The sequence below is a fragment of the Podarcis bocagei genome (assembly GCF_964188305.1).
Source record: "Podarcis bocagei genome assembly, chromosome: 16".
Classification (NCBI taxonomy): Eukaryota; Metazoa; Chordata; class Lepidosauria; order Squamata; family Lacertidae; genus Podarcis; species Podarcis bocagei.
Window position 1 is genome coordinate 32,828,772 of NC_138142.1, and position 26,476 is coordinate 32,855,247.

At 47.5% G+C, this 26,476-nt stretch overlaps 1 protein-coding gene and 1 long non-coding RNA gene across 3 annotated transcripts; one reads left to right on the plus strand and one right to left on the minus strand.

Moving 5' to 3' along the window:
* The first annotated feature begins 152 nt into the window (after nucleotides 1–152).
* Nucleotides 153–3,502, plus strand: LOC308575035. The gene is made up of 2 exons (XR_014002680.1): nucleotides 153–2,433; nucleotides 2,464–3,502. It is a non-coding gene; the product is annotated as an uncharacterized lncRNA (long non-coding RNA).
* Nucleotides 3,503–7,850: 4,348 nt separating this feature from the next.
* On the minus strand, nucleotides 7,851–26,465 carry LOC308574967 (uncharacterized protein; the record flags this gene model as incomplete). 2 transcript variants are annotated; one of them, XM_081173305.1, is made up of 5 exons in its annotated part: nucleotides 7,851–7,974; nucleotides 8,313–10,595; nucleotides 12,218–12,460; nucleotides 13,678–13,963; nucleotides 26,286–26,465. In XM_081173305.1, the coding sequence occupies 4 exons, from the start codon at nucleotides 26,463–26,465 to the stop codon at nucleotides 9,142–9,144; spliced, it is 2,163 nt and encodes a 720-aa protein (XP_081029431.1). In that variant the 3' UTR covers nucleotides 7,851–7,974; nucleotides 8,313–9,141. The 2 variants fall into 2 exon arrangements, with proteins under 2 accessions (XP_081029431.1, XP_081029432.1); XM_081173306.1 differs by having other exon boundaries at nucleotides 7,882–7,974; nucleotides 8,316–10,595.
* Nucleotides 26,466–26,476: the final 11 nt, after the last annotated feature.

Sequence of the window (26,476 nt, forward strand, 5' to 3'; positions counted from 1 at the left end):
ACTGTTCTTAACCTGAAGCACCACTTTAGCTAATGGGGCCTCCCGCTGCCTCTGCGCCACCAGAGCCCGATTCCTGTTCTCATCCTGAAGCAAAGTTGTTAACCTGAAGAACTATTTCTGGGTTAGCGGAGTCTGTAACCTGAAGCGTATGTAACCTGAAGCGTATGTAACCTGAAGCATATGTAACCTGAGGTACCACCGTAATAATTTATTATCAGTACCCCGCCCATCTGGCTGGGTTTCCCCAGCCACTCTGGGCAGCTCTCAACAGAATAATACAGTCATACCTTGGGTTGCGAATGTGATCCGTGCGGGAGGCACGTTTGCAACCCGCAGTGTTCATAGCCTGAAGTGCCACGTCTGCGCACGTGCGTGATTTGATTCGGCGCTTCTGCACATGCGTGTGACGTCATTTTGCATTTCTGTGCTGGCGCAGAAACCCGGAAGTAACCCGTTCCAGTACTTCTGGGTTTGGTGCGGTCCGCAACCCGAAAACACACAACCTGCAGCGTTCGTAACCCGAGGTATGACTATAATAATAATAATACAGGTGTACCCCGGGTTACAGACGCTTCGGGTTACAAACTCCGCTAACCAGGAAGTGGTTGCTTCCGGTTAAGAACTTTGCCCCAGTATAAAAACAGAAATTGTGCGCCAGTGGTAGGCCCCATTAGCAAAAGCACGCCTTAGGTTAAGAACGGACCTCTGGAACAAATTAAGTTCTTAACCCGAGGTACCACTGTAGTAGTAGTAGTAGTAATAATAATAATAATAATAATAATAATAATAATAATAATAAAGATCAAACATTAAAAACTTCCCTATACAGGGCTGCCTTCAGATGTCTTCTAAAAGTCGTGTAGTTCTTTATCTCCTTGACATCTGATGGGAGGGCGTTCCACAGGGCGGGTGCCACTACCAAGAAGGCCCTCTCAGTGGCTCCCTGTAACCTCACTTTTTGCAATGAGGGAACCACCAGAAGGGCCTCAGAGCTGGACCTCAGTGTCCGGGCAGAACGATGGAAGTGGAGATGCTCCTTCAGGTATCCTGGGCCGAGGCCATTTAGGGCTTTAAAAGGTCAGCACCAACACTTTGAATTGTGCTCAAAAACTTTAAACTGTCATAGTTACCCACAATAATTTTGGGAGCCGTAGTTTGTTATGGCTGCTGAGAGTTGTTAGATTATCCCCATTACAGTGTTACAATTCTCAGAGTTTCCTGGGAAGGGGGATCAATTGCTAACTGGGCATTGTAACCTTGTGAGAATAATGGAGTATTCTAACAGCTCTCTGCACCCATAACAAACTATAGCTCCCAGATTTTTTTTTTTCTGGGGGGGATGCACTTTCAATGTATGTTGTGACTGTGGGCTCAGTGTGCTATGAGGGGAGATCCATGCTCAAAAATCCCACCCAGTAACTAAGGCCCCCTCCCTCCAGGCTGGTGTATGTGTGTGTTTGCCACTACAGTGGTACCTTGGGTTAAGTACTTAATTCGTTCTGGAGGTCCGTTCTTAACCTGAAACTGTTCTTAACCTGAAGCACCACTTTAGCTAATGGGGCCTCCTGCTGCTGCCGCACCGCCGGAGCACGATTTCTGTTCTGATCCTGAAGCAAAGTTCTTAACACGAGTTGCTATTTCTGGGTTAGCAGAGTCCGTAACCTGAAGCGTATGTAACCTGAGGTACCACTGTATATCCTGCAAGAGGCTGAGATCCCTTCACACACTCCCCAAAAAATATTTTAAGGGGCTGGGCCCCCACAAAGTTGATGGGTATTGCTTACCTGGACTCCCCCCGTTTTATTCAAGTTGGCAGCCCTGAATATGTGACCTATTCAGTATAGTACATTCCTGGTGGATTTGCACCAGACAGGCAAAAAACCTTGTTTTATTAGTAGTTCTGTGAGGCGTCCTCAACGGTTACCACATTATTGCCGTCTGGAGGGGGCACTCTTGTGCCACAGTGCAAGAAAAGAGGGAGGGGGGGCAGGGGGGGGAGAAACAGGCATATGTGTGGTATAGCAAGTTACAGGATTTCAGAAGGAAGTTACGGGACCTGCACCCATTTGTCCACCCTGAAACTTTTGAAAGTGGGGTCATGTGTAGCTGCCCTGACAACACAATATGCCAAAATGATCGTGAATACAGGGGAAAAGGATGTCCCGAGTGAGTGAGGGTTAAAGCGACCCCCACTCTACAGGTTCATAGTAGGGTTGGGGAAGGAAAATGATGGGGATATAATCCAAGAGGCTTCTAATTCTGAGCCATGTTGGCACTTGTACAAAGTCAGAACTCCTGCCTTTTATCGATTTTGTCATTTCTGCTTTCTTCCCGGTTCTCCAGCTGTGACATCCCAGCAAACATCCTTCATTGCTTCCATGCATGTCTCCTCTAGTCTCTTAAACAAATGTGTGTGTGTGTGTGTGTGTGTGTGTGTGTGTGTGTGTGTGTGTGTGTCAGCAGCTGGGAAAGGGGGCTGTTTGCTTTTCTCAGCTGCCGTTTGTGACCTTGCCTCTTGCAAACAAGACATCAGCAAGTTTTTCTTTTTGTGGGTGGGGGTCGCTGCGGGTGGGGGGGGCTGCCCGTGGGCCTCTGTGTCCACAGTACCTTTGTGACTTGGTAGCAACCGCAGCAGAATGTGTGTGCGGCGCATGTGTACATTGTGGGTGTGGTAGCATTGAACCAAACAGAAATTTGGCTTCTAGAAGATAACTGTTTCGGGGCGGTTGTTTTAATTGCCAAAGAAAGGTGCTAGTCCACAAGGTGGCAATATTTGCTGACAGGTCAGCAACCAAAGGTCAGAGGCAAACAAGTGAGAGGAAATTAACTCCTGAAAGGAAGGAAACTTGCATGACACAGTCCTGAGCGTGCCCCCAGAGAGGTACTGATTTTCTGTGTACTGTATAAGCCTGGTTTTTCTCCCTAAAAAAGAATGTCAAAAATTTGGGGGCATCTTATATACGGGGGTCATCTTCCCCCATTTTCTTAAATCAGAGTCCCCCAAAATAGGGTCGTCTTATACATGTGGGCGTCTTATAGACGGAAAAATATGGTAATTGAAGAGGGCCCAAAGTTTATTTATTTAACCCCGTTCCTCTTCAAACCCAAGGCAGCAAACACAAAAGCGACAAAGTAATTAAAACATATTTAAAAACATGTAACGTATTTAAAAACATGAGAGATTATGGTCAGCAGGATGGTGGAGGGTACGCATTATGACTACTTTGCTATGTTATTGTTCTGCATTTTTTCATGTTGAAAGCCACCTTCAGCATTGTTTGAAAGGCGGCATATAAATAAAATTATGTACGTAGTATCTATGTGATCGGTTCAGGGATGTGTACTGCTCAGCAGTATTTGGCTGTTTTGCCAAGATGCAGCAGAGAAATTGTTATGCACAGATCTCCACGATTATAATTTTATTAAAATAAAATTTTACTAAGGCAACTGGGGAGAATAGTGAGAAAAGCTCAACAACTTTGCCAATAAAAGCTCAACAACTTTTGTGTCCAGATTTTCACTTTTTGAAATATGGCAACCCTCACACACACCCCCACACACCCCCACAATGAAACCTGGAAGGTGTAGTTTGTTAAGGGTACTGAGAGTTGTTAGAAGACCCCTGCTCCTTTTACAGAGCTATAATTCTCACAGTGGTTTAACAATCAATCCCTTTTCCTGGGGGATTAAACACTGCTTAAGACCCTGAATAATGACTGAAGACATTCCTAAGCAGATATGGGCTTCTTATTAACAAATTCCATTGATTAAAATAGCTGTCTTAAGGAGGCCTGGGTATGACATTTTAGGCCGGGGGGGGGGGGGGGAACCAAATGCCTTCTGTCTCCTCATATACAGTACTTGACAAAAATATAACAATGAACTAAATCGAAGGCAGGCAGAAGATTGAGCAGGATCTCCTGGGAGATTAATAGATTATTGGTCAGAGGTTTCTGCTTCCTAAATGTTTAACTATGGCTGTGTACACACCATACATCTCCCCACCCCCACCCCAAAAAAACCTTCTGGGAACTGTAGTTTACCCCTCACAGGGCTACAATTCCCAGCAGTCTTAGCGAAATAGTTCCTAGGATGCTCTGGGTGTAGTGTGTACACAGCGTAAATTGCAGTAGCAAAAAGCATGTTTGTTTCCTAAACTGGGCTTGTTAGAACCACCAAACTAGTCAGTGGGTAGTCAAAAGGCAGTGCGGTGTAGTGGTTAGTTCTTAGCCTAACCTACCTCACAGGGTTGTTGTGCAGGGATTAAATGAGCGAGAGAAGAACCGTGTACACCCTGAGGTGGGAGGAAAAGATGCAATAAATCAGTCGCTCAGATGTAGACTTTTCTTTGTGTTTGGGGGTCACAAGGTGTATGGCTTATAGCTTATACAGCAGGGAGTACCGTATTTTTCGCCCTATAAGATGCACTTTCCCCCCTCCAAAAATGAAGGGGAAATGTGTGTGCGTCTTATGGGGCGAATGCAGGCTTTCGCTGAAGCCTGGAGAGCGAGGGGGGTCTGTACGCACCGACCCCTCTCGCTCTCCAGGCTTCAGGAAGCTATCCGCTAGCTGTGGGAGACCCAGCTCTCCCACAGGGCTAGCGGAGAGCTTGCCTGCACCCAGAAGCTTGGGATGCGCTGAGCTCCGCATGCCCCAAGCTTCGGGATTAGCGCAGTGCTCCGCTAGCCCTGGGAGAGCCGCGCGGCTCTCCCACGGCTAGCGGAGACCTTGCCGGCACCCAGAAGCTTGGGGCGCGCTGAGCTCCGCACGCCCCAAGCTTCGGGATTAGCGCAGCGGTCCACTAGCCCTGGGAGAGCCGCGCGGCTCTCCCACGGCTAGCGGACTGCTTGCCGGCACCCAGAAGCTTGGGGCGTGCTGAGCTCCACACGCCCCAAGCTTCGGGATTAGCGCAGCGCACCTGGGGGGGAAGTAAAAATTTTTTTCCTTTATTTCCCCCCAAAAAAACTAGGTGCGTCTTATGGGCCGGTGCGTCTTATGGGGCGAAAAATACGGTAATCTGCTCTGCCCTTCAGCCACCCTGTTTTGTCTGCCACTGCCTCTATCCAGCCACAACTGTGGATCTGGTAGTGTTGGGTGGGGGTAAAGGGGTTAGTTATAAAAGGCAAGAGACCAAAACAAGAACCCACGTGCCTGAACTAAGTACAGTGGTACCTTGGTTCTCAAACTTAATCCATTCCGGAAGTCCGTTCCAAAACCAAGGCATGCTTTCCCATAGAAAATAATGCAAAATGAATTAATCCGTTCCAGACTTTAAAAAAACAACCCCTAAAACAGCAGTTTAACATGAATTTTACTATCTAACGAGACCATTGATCCATATAATGAAAGCAATTATCAATGTACTGTACTATAAAATAAATAAGACAGTATTGTAGATGATAAAAATGAAAATTTAATTATTTTCTTCCCTGCACTGATGATAGTCATTGTTGGGAGGGGGGGCTTTTATCCGTTTCTGCAGTCACACAATCAATAAATCAGTAGCTGAAATTTCACCTCTGCCACTGACTCACTACGTGTCCATAGACGAGTCACTCACACTCAGCCTCAGTCTTCCGTATCTGCATTATGGGGGGAATAATATTACTTTCAGGGTGTTGGTTAAGGATTACTGAGACCATGCATGCAAACTGCTTTGAGCCACTCAAGCTATTTGACAGGGGTTTTCTGTTGCTGGAAAATGCACGTTCTGGGCTGGAAGGCTGCGGCAGGACCAGACAACAAGCTCCGGCTTGCCGAACCCCATCCCCCACCATCTTGCAGCCTCCTTAATTACTATTATTAGCTGCGCGGTGCCAGGAGGCACGCCGTAAACAGCAATTCGCTCAGCCTTTTCAAGGCATAACCAGGAGCACCGGCGTCGAAGAGGCAAAAATGTGTGCCTGGAAGGCAGGAGAAACCAGCTTGCTATATCCTACCTGCTTCTAGGCACTGAGCGGGGAGGGATTAATTATAGGAGGGATAATCTGGCATCCCCCCCTCCTTATTTTACAACCCAGGGTGTGGTGGGAACACACCTCTCTCCAGTGTGCATTGCAAAGCGTTGCATTTCAAATATGAAAACGCAGTGAGGTATGATCATAGATACAAGGGATGGGGGACTTTCACTGTCTGAAGGGCACATTATTCTCTGGAGATCAGTGGGGCAATGTTCCAATGGTGCAGAAGAGTATCAAAGTCTACTATTTATGCAGGAGAGACCCCTCTCCAGTGACCTATAACCACCTGAGGATGAAAGGGGAGCTTTTTATCCTGTGTACAGGGTTCATGACAGTCACAGTCAGTAAAGAGTTATAGATATATATGGACAGAAAACATACTGGCATATATACTCAGCTGCAGCAAGACTTTGTAATAATGCTTCAGTAGGAAAACATCCTTAAATCTCCGCACACTCCGTTCATCCCACGTTCCCAAGACCAAGCAAGACGCCCAATTTCAAAATGCTCGTTTTAATTTTCTATCTTGATCTTAACATTTACATGTAGTGGGGAAATAAGGTTCACAGTTTCAAGGAGCAAGACGGATAAAAACAAAAGGACGACGTTAAAAAAGGCTACCTCGTTTTGAGTCTGCTTTGGGGAGACTTGGCCCTCCAGAAGTTGCTGAACTACAACCCCCATCTTCGTTGGCCATTTTTGCTAGGGCAGATGGGAGCTGTAGTTCAGAAACATCCAGATTGCCAAAGGCTACTCACCCATTTTAATTAAAGTTGGGGGGGGGGGGGAGAAGCAGATGGGAGCACAGCCACCCCCTCCCTTTAAAGGTGGCAGCAGTACCAGACAGAAATATCTAGGAAGACTTTTGGAAGCCTTTGGGGGCCAAAATGAAGAATTGGGGGAAGGGGGGGCCCTGTGGCCTGCCTGATATTGTCGCACTAGGAAGGGGGGGGGCCCTGTGGCCTGCCTGATATTGTTGCACTTCAGGCCCCTGACCACTGGGCCCAACTAACCAAAGCTTACTGATTTCATTTATTTCATTACAGTGGTACCTCGGGTTAAGAACTTAATTCGTTCTGGAGGTTCACTCTTAACCTGAAACTGTTCTTAACCTGAAGCACCACTTTAGCACCGCAATTTCTGTTCTCATCCTGAAGCAAAGTTCTTAACCCGAGGTACTATTTCTGGGTTAGCGGAGTCCGTAACCTGAAGCGTCTGTAACCCGAGGTACCACTGTATATCAATTTTTTCTCCAAGGAGTACAAGATACTCCCCCCTCCTCATTGAATCCCCACAACAACCCTGTGAGGTAGGTTAGGCTGACTGAGGCAGTGACTGGTCCAAGATCACCCAGTGAGTTCCATGATTGAGTGGGGATTCGAATCCTGCTCTCCCAGGTCTTAATCCGACACTCCAACCACGACACCACATCGGGCAGTGATATGAGAACTGGAGTCCATTGGCATCCAAAGTGCCACAACTCTGCGTTATACCCTTACTGGAAAAGGAAGGCAATATAAAACCTTGAAGAAAACGGCAAATTAATACCACTTCAAAATCAGTGTTAAGGCCTGCACGATTTGCAACCTGTTAACACAGCTCCCTCCCCACCAGGGACACACGATGGACCCCTGCCAAGCCCCTCTTTGGTTTTCACCACCTGCTTCGAACTGCCAAGAAGAAAAATCCAGGACGGCGGCGGGTGGTGGTGGTCAGGGAATGACTTTGTTGGGCAGGCTGTGTGTTCCTCAGGACAGGCTGCACATTTTATTTATTTAAATAATTTACATGCTGCCTTTTCTAAGCGTTGTACAAGAGAGATAAGAACATAAAGCAAGTTAAAATTAACCACAGAATCACAGGGCTGGGGAACCCCCTCACAAACTGTGTGCTGAAATAGAAAAAGTTGTCACCAAGCGTTGGGAGTTCAACAGGGAGAGGGTGGTCGAACCACAATACGAATCTTGTGTTTGAGCCACGGGGAACCATGAAAAGCGCCCTCCTCCTCAAATACCTCAGTACAGTGGTGCCCCGCAAGACGAATGCCTCGCAAGACGGAAAACTCGCTAGACGAAAGAGTTTTCCGTTTTGGAGGTGCTTCGCAAAACGAATCTCCTATGGGCTTGCTTCGCAGGACGAAAATGTCTTGTGAGTTCCTGCGGGGTTTTTTTCCCCTCCCCCCCTTTTTCTAAGCCGCTAAGCTGCTTATCAGCTGATCCGATAAGCTGATAAGCCGCTAAAAGCCGCTAAAAGCGCTAATCCTCTAATCCGTCAATGGGCTTGCTTCGCAAGACAAAAAAACCGCTAGACGAAGAGAATCACGGAACGGATTCTTTTCGTCTTGCGAGGCACCACTGTAATGGCCCAGGGATATAAGGCATGGCCTGGATCCTAAAATAATAATAAAAATACTTATGGAGATCTGCATGCTTTCCCTACCATATTTGTGGTGGGTGGGAACCCAAGGCAAGGCAACACTTTTAAAGGACATTGGGGGTAGAAGACTCAGCATCTCTCTGACCCTCATATTGGCTAGGCTGCGAGACTACCATAACTCAAGGGTTTCAGTGGAAGCTGGTACATGAGGGCGGAGGCAATGCTGCCACACTAACCTCAGTCTGCCCCTAGCCAGCCCCCACCTGCCTGCCTTGTTACATCCAGTCCAGGGGGTGGCACTGCCTGCCATTTTCCTCAGTCTCTGTGCTGCCCCTTTTAAAACTCAGCAGGGGGCATGGGGACAAAACTAGAATGTGTTGGTTCTGCCTGCCACTGGCTCTCTGGCGCCACCTACTGTGGGGCTCCCCACCTGCCACCCTATCAGTCCCAATGGGCAACAGCCGCCACCGGGGTTAGGTGAGGCGGCTTCAAGGCCCCTCAATCCATTCTTAGGAAAACATTATCGAAGGAGACCTGGAGTTCCATGTCCATCTTTGGTTCTTGTTTAGGCCAGTGAGAAATCCTGAGGCATAAAGAGTTAATGTCCAAATTCAAGGATGTACGTAGCAATAAGGGTGCGGGGAAAAACTCGGGAGACAACCCCCGTCGTCCAAGGGGATGGAGAAGCTGGTCTAAGAAGGTAAATCAAGAAGCCTCAAAAATGCTTAAGAAGCTTCTTCACCTTTTACCTTCTCCACTCACCCACCCAACACATCTTACAGCCCTTTTTGGGGGGAAGAAGGAGTCACTTGGTGGTCCTGGACCCCTTGAAGGAGCGTGACATCATTTTCTTGAGCTCCTTGAAGGAGCGGCTGCGCCGGAGCTTGAAGCTGCGGACTGGCAAGTCGGCAGAGTCCAACGTGGCCGCAGTGCGGGGCCACCTGTCCCCGAGCTGATGGAGGATCCAGTCTCCGTTCAGGCTGACGGCGCTTGTGGCGTCCACCTCTCCAAGGCTGCCGCCGGCAAGTCCAGCCCGCTGCCGAGGTGGCAGGTCAAGATGGCTGCTGCCCAGGAAGCAAAACGACGCTGGCGAGTCAGAGGAAAAGGCAAGGTGGCGGTTCAGCACTTGGGGCGGGTGGAAAGTGCCGGCTTTCAGCCGCTGCCGGCCGGGGGCTTTGCTGGAAATCTCCAAGACCGATGTCCATTTCGGCTTGACCGCTTTGCCTCTGCTGGCTTGTGGGTCGCCGTGGCAACCCAGCCCTGTGGCCACGTGGACGTTGATTTCCGAGCTGGCGCGGGCCCTGCTCCCCATGCGAGCAGACGGCCTACGGCGAAGGCTCAGCCTGCGTAACAGTTCCCGGGGGCTCAGCCAGCTCCTCTCGGCCGGCTTCTCCTGCCTCTCGGCTGCTTTCACCAACTCCCGCGAGGCATGTTTGCCTTTGTACAGCCTGTCAAAGTTTATAGCAGCCTGCGGCAACGAGGCCTCCTTTCTGAAGGGAGCCTCGGCCTGGACAACATGACAACGGGCCACGTTGACCCAGCCCAGGACCTCTCTCTCCGATCCGCCATGTTGCTTATTTGGGTAGGGGATGACGGAAGGTTCCGGATACGATGGGAGAGGATCAGGCATGGACACCACCGACGGCTCGGTAGCCTTCACGAGGTTGGTAGTGCTGGACTGGACTGAGGCGATCTCCAGAAACGGAGTGAAATCCCCTTGGCTGTCCAAAACCCGCGAGTCCCGTGCCCCTTCGGAACCTTCTGGAGAACGCAGATGCGAGCAGGTAGAGATGCGCCGCCGGATCTTCCACCCGGGCGCCGGTGCCAGGAGTTGGCTGGCACCCAGGACAGAACTGCAGACGGAGGACATTGACAAGCTCTTCTGATTCCCCGCCAGGTATCCGGACTCCGGCCTGCTGGCTGCTGAGCGACACTTGTACCGCAGCACCAATTTGGCCACGTACTGGTCCAACCGGGCTCTCTGCTGCTCCTTGGAGCATGTGGCCGCTCTCTTTGGGGAGCTGGTGCCAGGCTGTTCCAGGGGTCCCTCATCCAGATCCTCCTGAGACGAGCTCTGGGAGAGGCTGCTGGTGAAGAGGGGGCTCTGGAGGGCCACGGCATGCAAGGGGCTCGGGTAGTGGTAGATCTCGTTGGTGTTCCGGGAGACAAGGTCCGACTTGTACTGCAGCAGCTGGAGACTCGGGTTCTTTGGGAGCGGGAGGGACAAGTCTCCGAGGCCCAAGAGGAATTCCAGGTCACCTGAAGCAAGGGAACACAAGGGACTTATGAGTAACAGGAACCAACGACCGTAGGCCGGGCAAGGTAGAAGATGGACTGTCTCTTTAACAAGGATTCAAGGCAGGCAGAAGCTACCTGGTTGTAGCCAGCTAAGTTAGACTCACTGCAGACCCATTGCTATTAATGTTCTTCGCGTAGTCATACCTATCAATTTCAATGGGTCTATTTTCAGAAGACCTAGTATTGGGTATTGCCCATGTTCAATCATTCCTTGAACTCACATGGGCATAAAACAGGGATGGGGAATCTGTAGTCATTCAGCAACATCTCAATTGCTGGATGGTGCTGATGGAGTAAAACAAATTTAAAAGATGATATTTTGGGGTGGCACAAATCTGTTTCTGCAACCCATGGCAGCAGAGTCCAGTTGCCCTGGGGGACGGGTGCCATCTCATAACTAAAACATAACACCTGAGTTGAGTTTGCTTTTTTCCTCCTCCCCTTTTTCCTTGTGTGTTATGTCTTTTCAGTTATTATAAGCCTGAGAACAGGGGCTGCCTTTTTACTGATCTTCATAAACCACTAAAGGTAAGGATGCTTCAAAAAGGAAATATAATAAAGAGAAAAACTTCCTGTTTATCAGTTCGAACTGAAAGGAAGGAAGAAGGTTCTCAGGAAGCGGAACATAGAAGTCAGGATCACCTCATGGAACTGGGCAGGTCATAGGAAAGCTGTCTTATGGACAACATCCACACTATACACTTTAAGCACCATTATACCACTTTAACAGTCATGAGTTCCTAGGAGGTGTCATTTTTTTTAAGGGTACTGAGAGTTCTTAAGGTAAAGGTAAAAGGACCCCTGACCATTAGGTCCAGTCGTAGCCGACTCTGGGGTTGCGGCACTCATCTTGCTTTATTGACCGAGGGAGCCGGCATACAGCTTCCGGGTCATGTGGCCAGCATGACTAAGCAGCTTCTGGCGAACCAGAGCAGCACACGGAAACGCCGTTTACCTTCCCGCCGGAGTGGTACCTATTTATCTACTTGCACTTTGACGTGCTTTCGAACTGCTAGGTTGGCAGGAGCAGGGACCGAGCAACGGGAGCTCACCCCGTCACGGGGATTCAAACCACCGACCTTCTGATCAGCAAGTCCTAGGCTCTGTGGTTTAACCCACAGCATCACCCTCATCCCTATTCCCTTCACAGAGCCACAATCCCCAGAATGGTTTAACAATCTTCCAAGGGAGCTCTGTGTGGGGAACAGGGACCTCCTAACAACTTTCTACACCCTTCACAAACTTCAGCTCCCAGAATTCTTTGGGGGAAAGCCAAGCTATTCCCCCAAAGGACTGTGTATCAAATTGCTCTATCTGTACTGTGTAAACATGGTCTGAGTTTATTTTAGCCCTACCTGGAGATGCCAGGGATTGAATCTGGGACCTTCCACATGCAAAGCAGGTGCCCTACAACTGAGCTACGCTCCTGCCCCAGACATGTGCAGCCCAGTCTGTGTTTTTTGTTGTACTCTCCCGCATTCCTCCCTTTTAACTCCTCTCTTGGTTGGAGCAGAGGAGAGAGGCTCAAGCACACAGCCGATCTGCAAAGCCTGAGAGTCCCTGTTCATGCAAGCGCGCCTCACCTGTCGACACAGGCCTCCTGCCGTCCGCGCCAGAGGCGTTTGCCAAGGTGAGACGCTGCAGCTGGAGGTCTAGGAGGCGGACAGCAGCCTCATCGGTAGAGCGCGGGCGGGAGAAGGTGGCCTCCCGCAGGCCGGGCAAGTGGGAGAGGGAGCCAATGCTGCAGCGGGAACCCCCAGGCCCATCGCTGTGGACGGAGGCGCAGGAATCAGACAGGGAGCCCATCTCACTCGTCTCGTAAAACCCTGGAAAACACAGAGAAGGAAGATGCAACGCTCTGGCCATGATGGAAATTTGAGGTGGCAAAAATCTGGCCACGTCAAAAAAGCAAACATAAAAAGTCTTGTTTACACAGAGGGAAATCAAGAAAAGCCACAGTTTATCCAGTCTAGTTTGATGTTATTAAATATATACATGTGGGAGCGGAGGGCTCAAATACGCCAGCCAGAAATACACATTTATGGATCTCTTAATAGCTAAAAGTTTTGACACTCAAGATCAGTGACTGGTATCTTGGGAACTCTACGCTGCACACTATGAAACTTGGGAAGAGAGGCAGAATAAATCAGACTAATCCCTGATTATTGTTCTATATTTTATTTATTTTTACTTTGCTGCAATTCTGGGCATTTCTCCTATGTGTTTGTTATTTATTGTTTGCAGCCTTGTCTTTTACGTTTTCAATAAAAATTAGATAGTGCAGCACTCCAGACGGATGTTTAATCGGATTTAAAGAAAGGGGATCAGATGTTTTCTGGGAGAAGGACCGGTGTGTCGTAGGGATTGCGACCTGTGAGACTAGGAAGCGAAGTATTTATGGAGATATAGGGATGCAATGCTCATAAATGAATCTTTGAGGTGCATGTTGTGGCTGTGTATAGTGGAGGGTGTCTTCTCTTTGGTCAGAAAATATTGTTTGCGTTAGCTTTGTTTCGGAAAAATCCTTAAGATTTTCAGACATCCACCCACTTTTCCATTCCATTGCTCTGGTGCAAGGACTTAACAGATGGACAATGGAAGTGGATCCTGTAAACCGTTCTGGTTGCAGAGACTTCGGGTTGTGTCCAAAAACTATTTCTACTCAGAGCAGAACTACAGAAGTTAACAAACATGATTAACATGTTCATTAAATTCAATGGGCCTACTAACTGAATATAACCTTTATACCTCGAGACTAAAAGGTTCATAGATTATTATAAGCACCATGCTCTAATCAACTGCCCTTTCTACATTTGAACAATATATATTGCATTCATCAGTCTTGTTTGGATATCCATTTGGACACATGAACTGCCTATATTAATATAAACACTTAAATCAGAACTGAGGGGCAATTCTTATTGCTGATGTGAGCCAGCTGCCTGCATTTTCTTTCTTTTTTCTGTTAAATTTACAATACAAATAAATCAAACAATCCACCAGGCAGGTAAATTCTTCCTTGCTGAACCTGGAGCAGGCATACCTGAGCTGGGCCTGGAGTCTGCCTCCAAGATTTCTTGGGTATCTCCCCCATTGATTCCAGCTTTCTTGGAGGAAAGGAGTTGCTCGCTGACCATCCGCAACCCAAGGCATCCCTTCTCTGGTCCGTCCCCCATGTGAGCACGGAGCACCCCGGGGTCTGCCTCAATGTTCTCTGATGAGCTGTAGGTGCGAGGCTCCTTTGGGCTCCCCAGCAGGTCCTCAGATTTGCTCCGGTCCAGCTTAGTGGTGGTGGGCAGTCGGTTATCGCCCAGGCTGCTTTGGTCCTCCTGTTTTTTGCAGGGGGGGACGGGACAAGCAAGGATTTTGAGAGACAGAACAGCAGAGGGAAAAGGCTGCTGATTTTTTTATCAGGCCAAACTCAAAGTTTTGCTATCATCATACATGCCCACTTGACCACTTCGATTTGCGCAGCTGGCTCTTTCGCAAGTGCCACATGATCTCCATTCCACACTCATAAGGTATCAATCTTCCAGCATGGCAGCACCTGCAACCTGGAACTCCCTGCCCATTGACATTAGGCAGACATCTTTGTTGTACTGTATTTTTTTAATTCAGGCAGGCCCACCCAGATATGTGAGGGACACGGGTGGCGCTGTGGTCTAAACCACTGAGCCTCTTGGGCTTGCCATCAGAAGGTCGGCGGTACAATCCTCCACATTTTCTCCTGTGAGGTTGGGTTAGGCCCTGGCTCAAGGTCACCCAGTGAGCTTCATGGCTGAGTGGGGCTTCGAACTCTGGTCTCTCTCCAAAATCCTAGTCCGACACTCTAACCACTAGGCCACACTGGGCTTTTGGATTTCTCCACCGATGTCTGTCTACAGGTGTGAGCCAGGAAACGACCTATCCAGATAAATACGAAAAGCCACTCCATTCTCCTGTCCACCTGGGTTTCAGTCCTGCCCCCCTCCAGTCGAGCCCTCGAGGGTCTATCTTTGCCTATTCCCCCCACATTTAAGGGTCTCTCCCTTAAATATTTTTAAGCATTTGTAAACCTCAACATTGATCCTTCTCTTTTGTGCGGTGGTAATTTTTCGCTACGGAAGGAATGGAACTCTTCTCCCAGAGAGCGGAAATAGAAGGAAGGAGCCCCACGCTCTGTACACAGAGGTTTCTGATGCTTTTATCTTGCGACTGACAGATGTGTCCCTTCATTGGATTTGTCTAATCCCATTTTGCAAAAGCCAGCTAACCACCCTCAGGCTTTTCGGGGCCCCCTCGCTAAGCCCCACGCTGGAACGTCTCCCTCCACCACCACACGACAGCAGGCCTGCGATAACAGAGGCCAATCTTCCTCGCCAGTCACCCTCTATGCTACCGCTTGAGAGAATCATGGCTTCCCCCAAATAATTCTGGGAAGTGCCGTTTATTAAGGGTGCCGAGAGTTGGTAGGAAGCCCCTGTTCCTCTCACAGTCTTCCCAGGATCAAATCAGAGCTCGATGAGGAGAATTGGGGGCTCTTAACAACTCTCAGCACTCTCAACCAGCTCCAGTTCCCAGGATTCTTTGGGAAAAGCCATGACTGTTTAAAGCAGTCTCATAGGAATACAGGCGGCCACCATTTTGTGCGTGTCCGATTGATGCGCGACTGCCGACAAATGGGTTGTTTTGGATCTGGAGGAGGGCAGAACAGGGGCAGAACATGGTGGGCTTATGCGCGCGCCGCTAACACGTTCAGGGGCCAGGTACAGAAACCGCACACAAAATGGCTGCCACCTGTATAAGAAGTTGTCCTACAGCAAATCAGACTATGGGCCCATCTATGGCAGGGACTGAACCCTATACTTAGAGTAAACTCATTTGCTATCCGCTAATGCTTACGTAGTCAAAAAAGTGTGAATTTTGCAAAAAAAAAAAAGGGGGGGGGAGACAGATAGCAGCAGGCTTGGGGAAACCCCAAGGTTTTTAGAAGTACAAACAAATCTTTAGATAAAAAAACACCCTAGGGGAAGGGGGGAACCCCAAAGTAGCTCAAATGGCAGCCGAGAATGCTCAGCTGGACACAGAGTCCCCACTCAGCAACAAAGCTCACTGGGTGGACCTGGGCAGGGCGAACAATGGAATGGAGTATCCTGAAACAGGGCATGGCCGGCTGGCTGGCACCCTACACAGTTCTCTGTAAACCCTTAAGGCGTTTTATTTACAGTGTGCACATTTGGATGGCCACCTGTCAGGGATTCTTCATCTGCAACTCCTGCACTGCAGGGAATCGGACCAGATGACCCACTGGGGGGGTCCCTTCCAAATCTTAGGTTCCTAAGGCAGGCCGACACCAAGGCCTGACTCCAAAACCGAAGGTATTAACCGGTGCAGAAAGCCAAGAGGAAGCAAACATGCTGCGGCTTATCTCCTAACCCACCCTGCCTGTCCCTCCAGACTGCACCTGGGCCAGATTCCAAGATTTATTGATCTCCGTGGGGCGTTGGAGGGGTAAAAGTTGCAACATGCCTATGGAGTGTTCCCCCTCCCCACCCCACAACAGTTAAGACAGCTGCTTCACGCAAGGAAAGGGGGAGCGGGGAAGAGTCCCATTTGCTGAGCCAGCAGGAATGAAACACGAACAGGAGAAGGGGGATGGTCTGTCCTCCTCCTCTTTCTTCTCCTAAAGCCAGGCAGCTGTCGCCATTGTCTTGGGGCCTCCTGGCTACCCGTTGAAATGGCAAGCGAGACGGCCGGATGCACGTGCCATGTGGCGGGTGCATGGCGTGCGTGGCTGGCAGAGGGAAGCAGCTGTTCCTCTGGGCTTGGGCCCCCAAGCTAACAGGCCCCAGGTTGGGGCTGCCATTTTGTCCACATTAATTCATTACCACCACCAAATCCGCCCCGTCGGTGGAGCGAGATGCAATGTTTTGTTTTCTGCATCAAATCTATTGGTTGCCTCTTTTCCTCCAAAAAATCAAGTTAATGTGACTGATATTATACAAATGCACACATTGAAACCAGCGTAAGAGAAAACAAAGACAAAATTCAAATGGCAGTCCTGTTTAAAACATCCCGCCAGCTCAAGGAGGTTGCAAGTGATTCGAAGCCATAAACCTGGCGAAAAAGATATGTAAAGACGGCACCAGGCGAGCCTCCCAAGGGTGAGCGTTCCACAAGTGGGGAGCCACCACTAAAAAGGCCCACTTTGGTTTTGCCACCCTCTGGACCTCCCTTGGAGTAGGAACACAGAGAAAGGCCTCAGATGATAACAGTCCTGACACCTGTGAAGGCCAGACACGCTTGTAATTCTCAAGAAGGAAACTGTTGCAAAGACAACTCTCTTTTGTGTGTTTACATCATTTTTTAATTGAAATTTTACATTCACTAATAAAGAAACAACCCAAATACTTGTTTCAAGACTGCTATAACATTTTGATTATATAGTTCACCCAGGAATAATAACCAATTATAGAATTGTATTTATTATTCCAAAAAGGCTGCTGAGAAGATGGGCTCAGGTGGGGATATAAGATCAGTGTTAGAAACTCAGAGATGTATAAACTAGGCGTCAAATGGCTCCTTAAACCAGAGTTACAGTCACCAAACTGTCTAGTTGCCATTTTTGGACCAGATGGCTCAAAAGTCGTATTTTTCAATACAACATTGTGCAGAGAAAATATAATGGATAGAATTCTACAGGATGGGGTATTAGTGTGTGAAAACAGTCCGGATTCAAGGATCCCCATGCAGGAATCTCCAGATGGTGAAGACGTCAGGCGCCGATGGTGCCCAGGCATCTTCGCTTGGTCAAAAGTGGCCAGTAGCCAGGTGCAAAATTCACCTGGCAAATTTCAAGTGCTGGAGAAGATTATCCGCTCTTTAAAAAGAAATATCTTGCTAAGAATTTAGCAGCCCCCCCAAAAGAGTCAGAGCTACAGCTGCCCATAAAAACCTCCGTTTCCGAAAGCATAAAATTTTGTGAAATTATGATAGTCTCATTAACACCAATGCCACACTATTATCATTACACATAGCGCAGGGATGAGGAGAAACCTGTGGCACGCCTGGTGCTGTTGGACTACAACTCCCATGAACCTCATCCACTGGTCATGCAATCTGGGGCGAAGGGAAAAAAACATGGAGGCCACTTTGAGCTCCTTGGAGAAGGCAGCGGGATATAAATGCAATAAAAAAATTAAAATAGTAAGAAAAAGTGTTCGATCAGACCCAAGGTTCATCTAAACCAGCAAATCCTAATTCTATAGTTGCCAGCCAGGTGCTTCTGTGGGAAGCTCACAAGCAAGGCAAGAAGGCAAATACATTCCCTTGCTGTCTCTCCCTGCCATTAGGTAATCCCAGATATATTCCCCCTGCACTTGGAGGTTCCAGTCTTTGCCAGCTAATAGACAATAGCAGACGGAGCCCTTCGCTGGTTTTCTGATCCTTTTATTTTGATTTTAAAGCCAGCTAAGCCAGTATCTACCACATGTTCCGGCAACACATTCCATAAATTAAGAACGTGCCGTGCGGACAAAACGCTTCTTTGCACATTGAGCAAATGTCAGCTTTTTTTTGTGCATGACTTAAAACAGGCAAACCTGCCTTATACTATTTTTTTAAAAAAGTCTTTTGTTTACCTTCATGAGAACTTTGTGAACTGGATCGATGTTGTTCTCACTTTAGAGATAAGGAGAGCCGAGGCTGACAGATGAGAGCCAGAACAGTATTTTAAAAACTACTGTGTGGCATACTGGTTAGAGCGTCAGGGCTTGGGAGAAAGAGTCCAGGGTTCAAATCCCCATTCAGCCACAAAGCATGCTGGGTGACCTTGCACCTGTCAGCCAAAAACTACCTCACAGAGTTGTTGTGAGGATTAAATGAGATGGAGAACTCCTTGGAGAAAAAAGTGGGATAGACACGCAATAATAAATACTGTAAATGCAAAGTTCTGTTGGTTAACCAAGAGACGTGTGGTGAATGCGGTGGAAGTCTTTTGTAGTATTTTAACTAGGATTTATATATTGTAATGTTTGAGGTATGAATTTGGAATAATTGATTGTGAAAAGTATTTTTTCTCTTCATTCTTTTTCTTGTTTCTTTTGTCTTTCTTCGTTTCTAGTCTGCATTCTGGAAAATTGTGTAAATAAATGTTTCTATGTATGGTTATGTATTGTTTCTATTTCTTTTTCCTATTCATTTTTTTGGTAACATTTAATAAAATTTAATTAAAAAAATAAATAAATGCAAAGTTCTGATCAGACTTCACTACAGCCCTCGATTCTGGGCAGGAATGATGGAGGCCCGAGTTTGTGAAACACGGCAGGCCCAGGCTCAATCCTTAAGTTATCCCCAGGTAGGATGGAGGGGCCAGGACTCCCAGCCTCAAACCCAGGGGAGAGCCTCTGCCAACCAGTGCAGACATTCCTGAGCTAAACGGACCAAAGGCCCGATCTCATGCCACTCTCGGCTGATATGCCACCCTTCCTCTCCTAGCCTGGAAGATAATGCTGTTTGCCCACGATTAGGTCACTGGGTGTACACGGCAGCCCCTCCCTGCCACGGGTGGAGCTCCCCGCAGGCGGCTGCCATCTGTCCATTTGACCAAGAGCTCGTTCTCCCATAAAATAAAGCGAGCTGTTTAAGAGGGGTGTGTCGGCATGCAGGAGGGAGAAAGAAGAGGGCTTGAAAGACAAATCAACTTTCAGGCCATTAGCACCCCCCCCCCATAAAACAAAAACAGAAGGCTTCTTCACACAACACCATTGAGCAAAGATAGAAGCTGTGTCTTTGGAAGAGCTAAGTGCACAGAGCATCTGCTTTGCATGAAGAAGGTCCCACGTTCCCTATTTTCTAGGGACAGTCATGGATTTACAGACGCCGTCCCGGTTTCTGATTTGATCCCAGAACGTCCTGCTTTTCCTCAGGATGTCTCTATTTTCATCAGAGAAATGTTGGAGGGTATGTCAGTAGAAAAAAACAGCATCGTGTGTACACATGCCTGCAGCTTTCCCAGCTAGATGGAGAAGTCTCTGTCATGGGCATACCATTTTGTATCGCTTTTAAACTCATCTCCTGTTATTTCTTCCCCTGCTGTTTGGTAACTGTTTTCACTCTTATTTTCTACCCTGCCTTGGAACCTATGTGGAAAGCAATGACTTATTATTGGTCATTTATACACCCCTGAATTTCAAATGTCTCTTAGTAAAAAGTTTCTGAACAAGATAAAAATCAGTTTGAGCTACAAAATCCCAGAATTCAGTTATTATGCCTGCGGATTATTATTATTTTTTAAAGTCTTCAGCAGCAGCAGCCGGAAATTCAACAGGGAAGGGCACTTGTCTGTGCAATGGAGTTCCATAAAGCTGGACCCACGATACTGAGCAAACAGGTCCTGGGGGGTACGAACAGCTCCTGATAATAACATTAAAAAAGTTAACTCTGCCACATTAAATGTGCATTCTGTAGTTGACCTTTTTGGTAACATTTCATTTTGAAATCTTTAAGATAATATTTTAGTTTCCTGTTCATCGTGTTACTCTGATTGTATACTTTACTCTCTTCACTAATACTTAATTCTGGATTGTTTTATTTGATGTTTTAATGTAGGTTGCAAACTGCTTTATGATTTTTTCTTAATACAGGAATGAAAATAAAATAATAATAATAATAATAATAATAATAATAATAATAATAATAATAAGTCCTCCATATTAAAAAAAACTGACTCCGATATTAAAATTTAAATAAAATAGCATGTCAGGAAGAAGCAGCCTCAGTACTGATATGCCAAATGTTTTCTCTTCAGGGAGCTGGAGAATTTTTTTTTTAAAGAAATTAAAAAATAGTAATAGGTGCCAATTTAAACAGGCAACACCCCTCCACCTATAGTCTAAAAGCTGTGCAATTTTGTTTCTCACATGAGTCAGCTCTACATGGGCTGCTTAGGAGGAGCCACAGCTCAATGAAGAGGGCGTCTGCTTTGCATCCAGAAGTTTCCAGGTTCAATTCCCGGCTTTTCCACTTAGAAGAGCCCCAGGAAGCTGGATTGGGAAAGGGCTTCTGCCCCTCAGAGGAGGCACTGCTGACTCCTGACAATTAGATTTTCAATAAAGTGGTATTGCTTTAGTGCAAGCTCATTGTAGCACAAGCACCTTGCTTGAACCATGTGCGCCCTTTCCCAGAATGCATTTCGCATGCTCTTCCCAGAATCCCCTGCGAGACACACAAGGGTTCTGCAGAGGACGAGACAACGCATATTAAGGGTCTTCCTGAACGCAGGAGAAGAATGGAAACTCAGAGCGACGGGAAGAAGAATTGTGCATCGGTGAGACTCTCGTCAGGTAGTTCAGGTCTACAAATCTGAGCAAAAACAAGGAAACTGGAGGAGAGCGACAGACACTGTTCCCTCCAGGTGGCAGATGTGCCAAGCAGGAAGTCACCGCTGTGAACAGCAGGTGCTTTGTTTTGCTGTGCTCTCTCACCCCACCCTACGCATGCAGGGGGAATGGCCGGCCTACACCCACAGCTGGCAAGCCAAACCACAAGGCAAACCCCACCTGCCAGGACTCCCAGCACGGGGAGGACCTCTGCAGCAACAGCTGCTACCGGTGTGAGACAAAGAGGAGCCTGGAAGGGGTTCACCGGTGCTGTTTCTAGCCCAGATTCCCTGAATTATTTTATTTTATTTTATTCTGAGACTGCAGGAAATGAGATTTCATTTACAAAGGAGGCACTCCACTCCAGACGCAGGCAGGCTCAGACCACATCCTAGCACCCAGAAGTCAGTTTGTTTTTTAATTTTAATAACAAATGACCCTCTTGGTGAGACTTGCGAGATGCACTATCGTAGGGGCAAATCCACACCAGACAAATTCTAATACAGTACCACTTTAACAGTCATTGTTCCTCTCCCACCCCAAGAATTCTGGGAAGTGTAGTTTGTTAAGGATGCTGAGAGTCATTAGGACAGGCATGGCCAAACCTGGCCCTCCAGCTGTTTTGGGACTACAATTCTCATCATCCCTGACCACTGGTCCTGTTAGCTAGGGATGATGGGAGTTGTAGTTCCAAAACATCTGGAGGGCCAAGTTTGGCCATGCCTGCATTAGGAAATCCCCTGCAGAACTACATTTCCCAGCACCCTTAAATTACATTCCTCAGGATTCTTTGTGGAAACCATAGCTGTTAAAGTGGTATAAGGCTGCTTTGAATTCATGGTGAGCATGTGACCTCAGTACCAACAGTCTCCTACTCTGTCTGCAAGATGACACTCTTGTCCTCATACTCTTGAGCTGCCATCAATCAGAGCAGGCAAGTGTAGTCTATTGTGGGAGAGAGGGTTATTCCTTTGATATGCTTTTGTCTATTTATTTGTGCCTTTATCCTATATTTTTATCTTGTGAACCACACCAAGATCTTACGATGAAGGGCGGTATATAAAATAAATAATAAATAAAATAAAATTACTAGAGCAGTGTTTCCCAAACTTGGGCCTCCATCTGGTTTTGAACTACAATTCCCATCATCCCTGACCACTGGTCCTGCTAACTAGGAATGATGGGAGTCATAGTCCAAAAACAGCTGGAGACCCAAGTTTGGGAAAACACTGGACTAGATGGAAAAAACTATGTCCTGGTCTATCACAGCTTCCTGTGTTATCCAATTTAATTCATCCCAGAAGGAGCACCAGCTTCCCAATTTTGCACTTACAATAGGCAATTCTGAACAAGGATCCCAGTTCACAGTCTATGGTAGTCACCAAAACATGATGTGGAATGCGGACAAGGATGAATAGCAAGGATGATTCAAGAGAGAGAGAACAGTCAGAAAATGAAAGTGACATTTCCTGGCATATTTATAGATACAGATGCCTCATCAACAGGCTGTAGTCTCAGCTTGTGCAAGCTTTCAGGAGAAACAGAACGCTTCATCAGACCAATGTCAGGGTGTTCTGTGCTGGCATATTCTTCTCTGCAACTAGCCCAGCTGCTAATTTACCAAAATTCATTAATTTGCCAAAATTGCCAAAAGCTTCCCAAAACACCTTGCTCAGACCAGAGAGAAAAAGCAGAGCTAACAATTTGGCAGAAACCTTTACATACGCAATATAAAACGGGAAGCTAGTTACTGGGTATGTCTTTGATGCAAAACTGGTAGGGCAACTCCATACAGGGAAAATCCAGAAGAGGAGCATGCAATCTTTCAAACAACACGCCAGCCTTTGTTGGGCGGTTAATAGCAACTGCTTCCTCAGTGGCCCAGCTGTCCGAGTTTCGATGCAGCAACTCCCCCCCCCCCCCGCTAGCAAATTCTTTCAGAACAAGGAAGGATGAATCGCAGAAAAGCAAAAACAACCCCCCCACCACCTGCTTAGCCATTCAGGATCCAAACATTGGATTCCTTGCTGCCGACGCCACCATTACAGGTGGATACCGATGGGCGGATTCCAAAACACGTGTGTGGTTGCAACAACAGAACCTGGGCGCTATTCCAGACAAGCATGCAAGAGTGTGACCTTGCACATATGTGGTGTAAACATTCTGCCCTGTGCAAGATTCAGCACACAAGACGTGGGGTCCTGCCAGAATCACGCCATTTCCCCGAAACGTCGCCAGACTCTCCCCTTCTCGACATTTGAACACACTGCTCCTATAGTTCCCATTCCTTCAACCTTCCCAGACTACCACCCTCTCTTCTTGTTCCTCTATTCAAGAGCTCCTCTCCTGCATTCATTAAACGTCTGCCACGTCGGCAAGCCTTACTTATTTACTTCCCCAAGCTCACACACCTGCCTGATCTTCCTAGTTTCTGCCACAGCCCTTTGGAATCCACGTTTCCCTGAGGTCAGGGCACCTGGACCGTACAAACCAAATCTTTCTGTCTCCAAATCAACCCCACTCCCGTTATCCCCCAAGACGTACACCCTACCCCAACTGCTGACTTCCCAAGCTCCTCAGGGCAGGGAGCACTCTTCCTCAGGTTTTGTTTTTTAACTCGGCAAAGTACCATAAATCTCTAAATCATTATTTGGAATATGTTTCCCTGCAAAAAGCTCCAAGCAATGAACAGGTGTTGCCAGCTGAAGTTAGATTGTTCTTTTCTTTATAAACAACCACCACATCTCTATGCCCAACATAGAATCATAGAACTGTAGACCGCGAGAGTCAACTAGTCCAACCCCCTGAAATTCAGGAATATTTTGCCCAACATGAGGCTCAAACCCATGACTCTGAGATTAAGGGTCTCATGCTCTATCAGCTGAGCTATCCCAGGGTTCTTAAACAGGCTAACATTTTTTAAATAAAAAAACAAGATTTCTTGTAGTCAACTGACAGGTTTTCAAATGAAACCAGCAAGGCACACTTTGGATCTCTTTCAGCTAAGGTAAGGGTTGGGAACTTGATGCATGGGGGGCCGGCCCTCTAGGCCTCTCTGTCTGGCCCTTGGGACTCTTCCATGTCCTTCACCAGCCCTGGGCTGGATACTCACTCCTTGAGCATCTGTGCCTGACTGGAATGGGTCTCCCAACTGTGATAATGCCTCCTGCTTACCTGAAGATGCAGAAACCTCTGACTTTCCTGTAGCCCCACCCACACCTCACAAGTAGCCCCCAGCAGGTTGCCGACCCACCCCCAAATTAAGGCATAAGTTACTTTTCCTGAAGTGGTCTCAAGCATGTCCTTTAAGCAACAACACACAGAAGTGCATTTCTGTATCAGACCCACCTAGGCCCAAAGCTCTTTCTAAAAATCCTTACAACAGTGGTGCAGCCAAGCAGTTTTAGACTCTAAACCAGGCATCCCCAACCTTCGGCCCTCCAGATGTTTTGGACTACAATTCCCATCACCCCTGACCACTGGTCCTGTTAGCTAGGGATCATGGGAGTTGTAGGCCAAAACATCTGGAGGGCCGCAGGTTGGGGGTGCCTGCTCTAAACGTAATGGATACAGGGCTTCTTTAGGTCTGATGATTTCACTTTCTTCAAAATGGGCTACATTTCTGAAAAATTTACCAGTGTGATTGAGAAGCCTCAAGGTCAATCAGAAAAGGATCCTTTACCAGTTTATTGATTGATTTCCCTATATTCAATATGTTCCAATCAAGCAAAGAAACCTCCTCACGCACATGGCTAGTTCTGGAGAGAGGATAATTTCAGTATTTTCACTTGTGTTATTTACCGGTACATTGTTTGGAAATGTGTGGAATACTTTGGATTCTTTACTTGTTTATATGTTGTGCGTGTGTGTTTTTATACATTTTTTCTGTTATTGGTTGTTGTTATATAAAAGCTAATTTTAAAAATGGGGGTGCTCTACTTTGTTTGGGGCCCCTCCTGCTCACCCCACCCCAAAGTCTTCCCCCGAAAGGTATCACTGCCCAACAACCAGCAAGCAAGCTACTCCCCCCACCTCAAAACTAGAAAGCCAACTTTACTCGAACTGTGAATGGCTGAAGAGTCAAGGCACAACCCATCACAGAGGTGCCTCCCTGGATCACACCAAAGGCCCACATTTTGTCTACTCAGACGCAAGTCTCACTGTGTGCAATTTATCAATTACACTTTGCCTTTCCAGAAAATACCTAAACTGCCTTACCACGTGTGTCAAAACAGAAAAAATATAATAAAAAAGCAAGTCTGGCAATGAGCTCGTCGTAAACAGCCTTTTGAAACAAACCCTGTAAAGCCCTGTTTAGTGGGGGAAATGTTGTAGTTCGGCAATAAGAGCATCTTGCCTTGTATGCAGAATCAGAGTTGGAAGGGGCTGCAAGGGTCATCCAATCGAAACCCCTGTAATGCACGAATCTTTTGCCCAACACGAAGCTCAAACCCACAACCCTCAAACTAAGAGTCTCATGCTCTACTGACTGAGCTATCCTGCCCCTTCACTCCCCACTTGAACACACACACCCTAAGCCGCTGCTTGACAGTGTTTACAATGCAGACTAACGCTCCGACTTGGTACAGTTCCCCCTAAGTTAAGTGTGCGCAGGACTGCAGCATTGCAATCAGATACAGAAATGCCTTTGAACTGAGTGGGACTCTGGCTGCAAACACATCATACCTTTACAGCAGTCCTCCCCCCAGAATACTTGGAATTGTAGTTTAAGGGTGCTGGGCTGGGAATTGTAGCTCTGCAACGGGTCAACTACAACAGATTACATACCTTGAGGCACATGTGGTATAATTATATATAATGCATACAGTATAATTATATATAATGGATAGCCTGGGATGGGGCTATCTGATTGCAATCCTTTGCACACTGGCTTAGGGTAGATCAGTTTAAAAGCCTGCACTGGAAACCTAGCAAGCTAAGCCCCTCCTGGCCTTATCTACCCCAGCCTGTAAGTTTACTCCTGAGTAAGCATGCCTAGCAGCGAGCATTTAGGAGTCTGGCATAGCTTTCCTTTTGTTCTAAGATATGCACCCTATTCTTTCTTCCTTTTTTAAAGTTTTGGCATATATATATATTTAATGTTGCACTTTGTTGTACCCATCGGCTGGCTTTGAATCGCAAGTTATGTGAATTAGTGGATTCTCATTTTTGTAGACCGCCCTGAACTCTTTGGTGCAAAAGGCAGTTAAAGGGCATTTTAAGCAAACTTTCCCCACCATTTCCTCCCCCCTCCCTTCCGATCTCTCTCCCTCTTTCACACACACACACACACCTGTTGCGTCTCGCCATCTCTCCGGCTCCCTTCCAGAGCGCGTTCCACCGTCTCCCTTTGTGTCTCCCGCAGGAGATCCAGCTCGAAGATCCCGGCCAGGCTGGCTTGGAGGCGCTCCCCGATCCTCAGCCGCTCGTTCCCGGACCACAGCGACGGGGGCACTGCTCTGCGGCCGGCCATGGCCCCCCCGA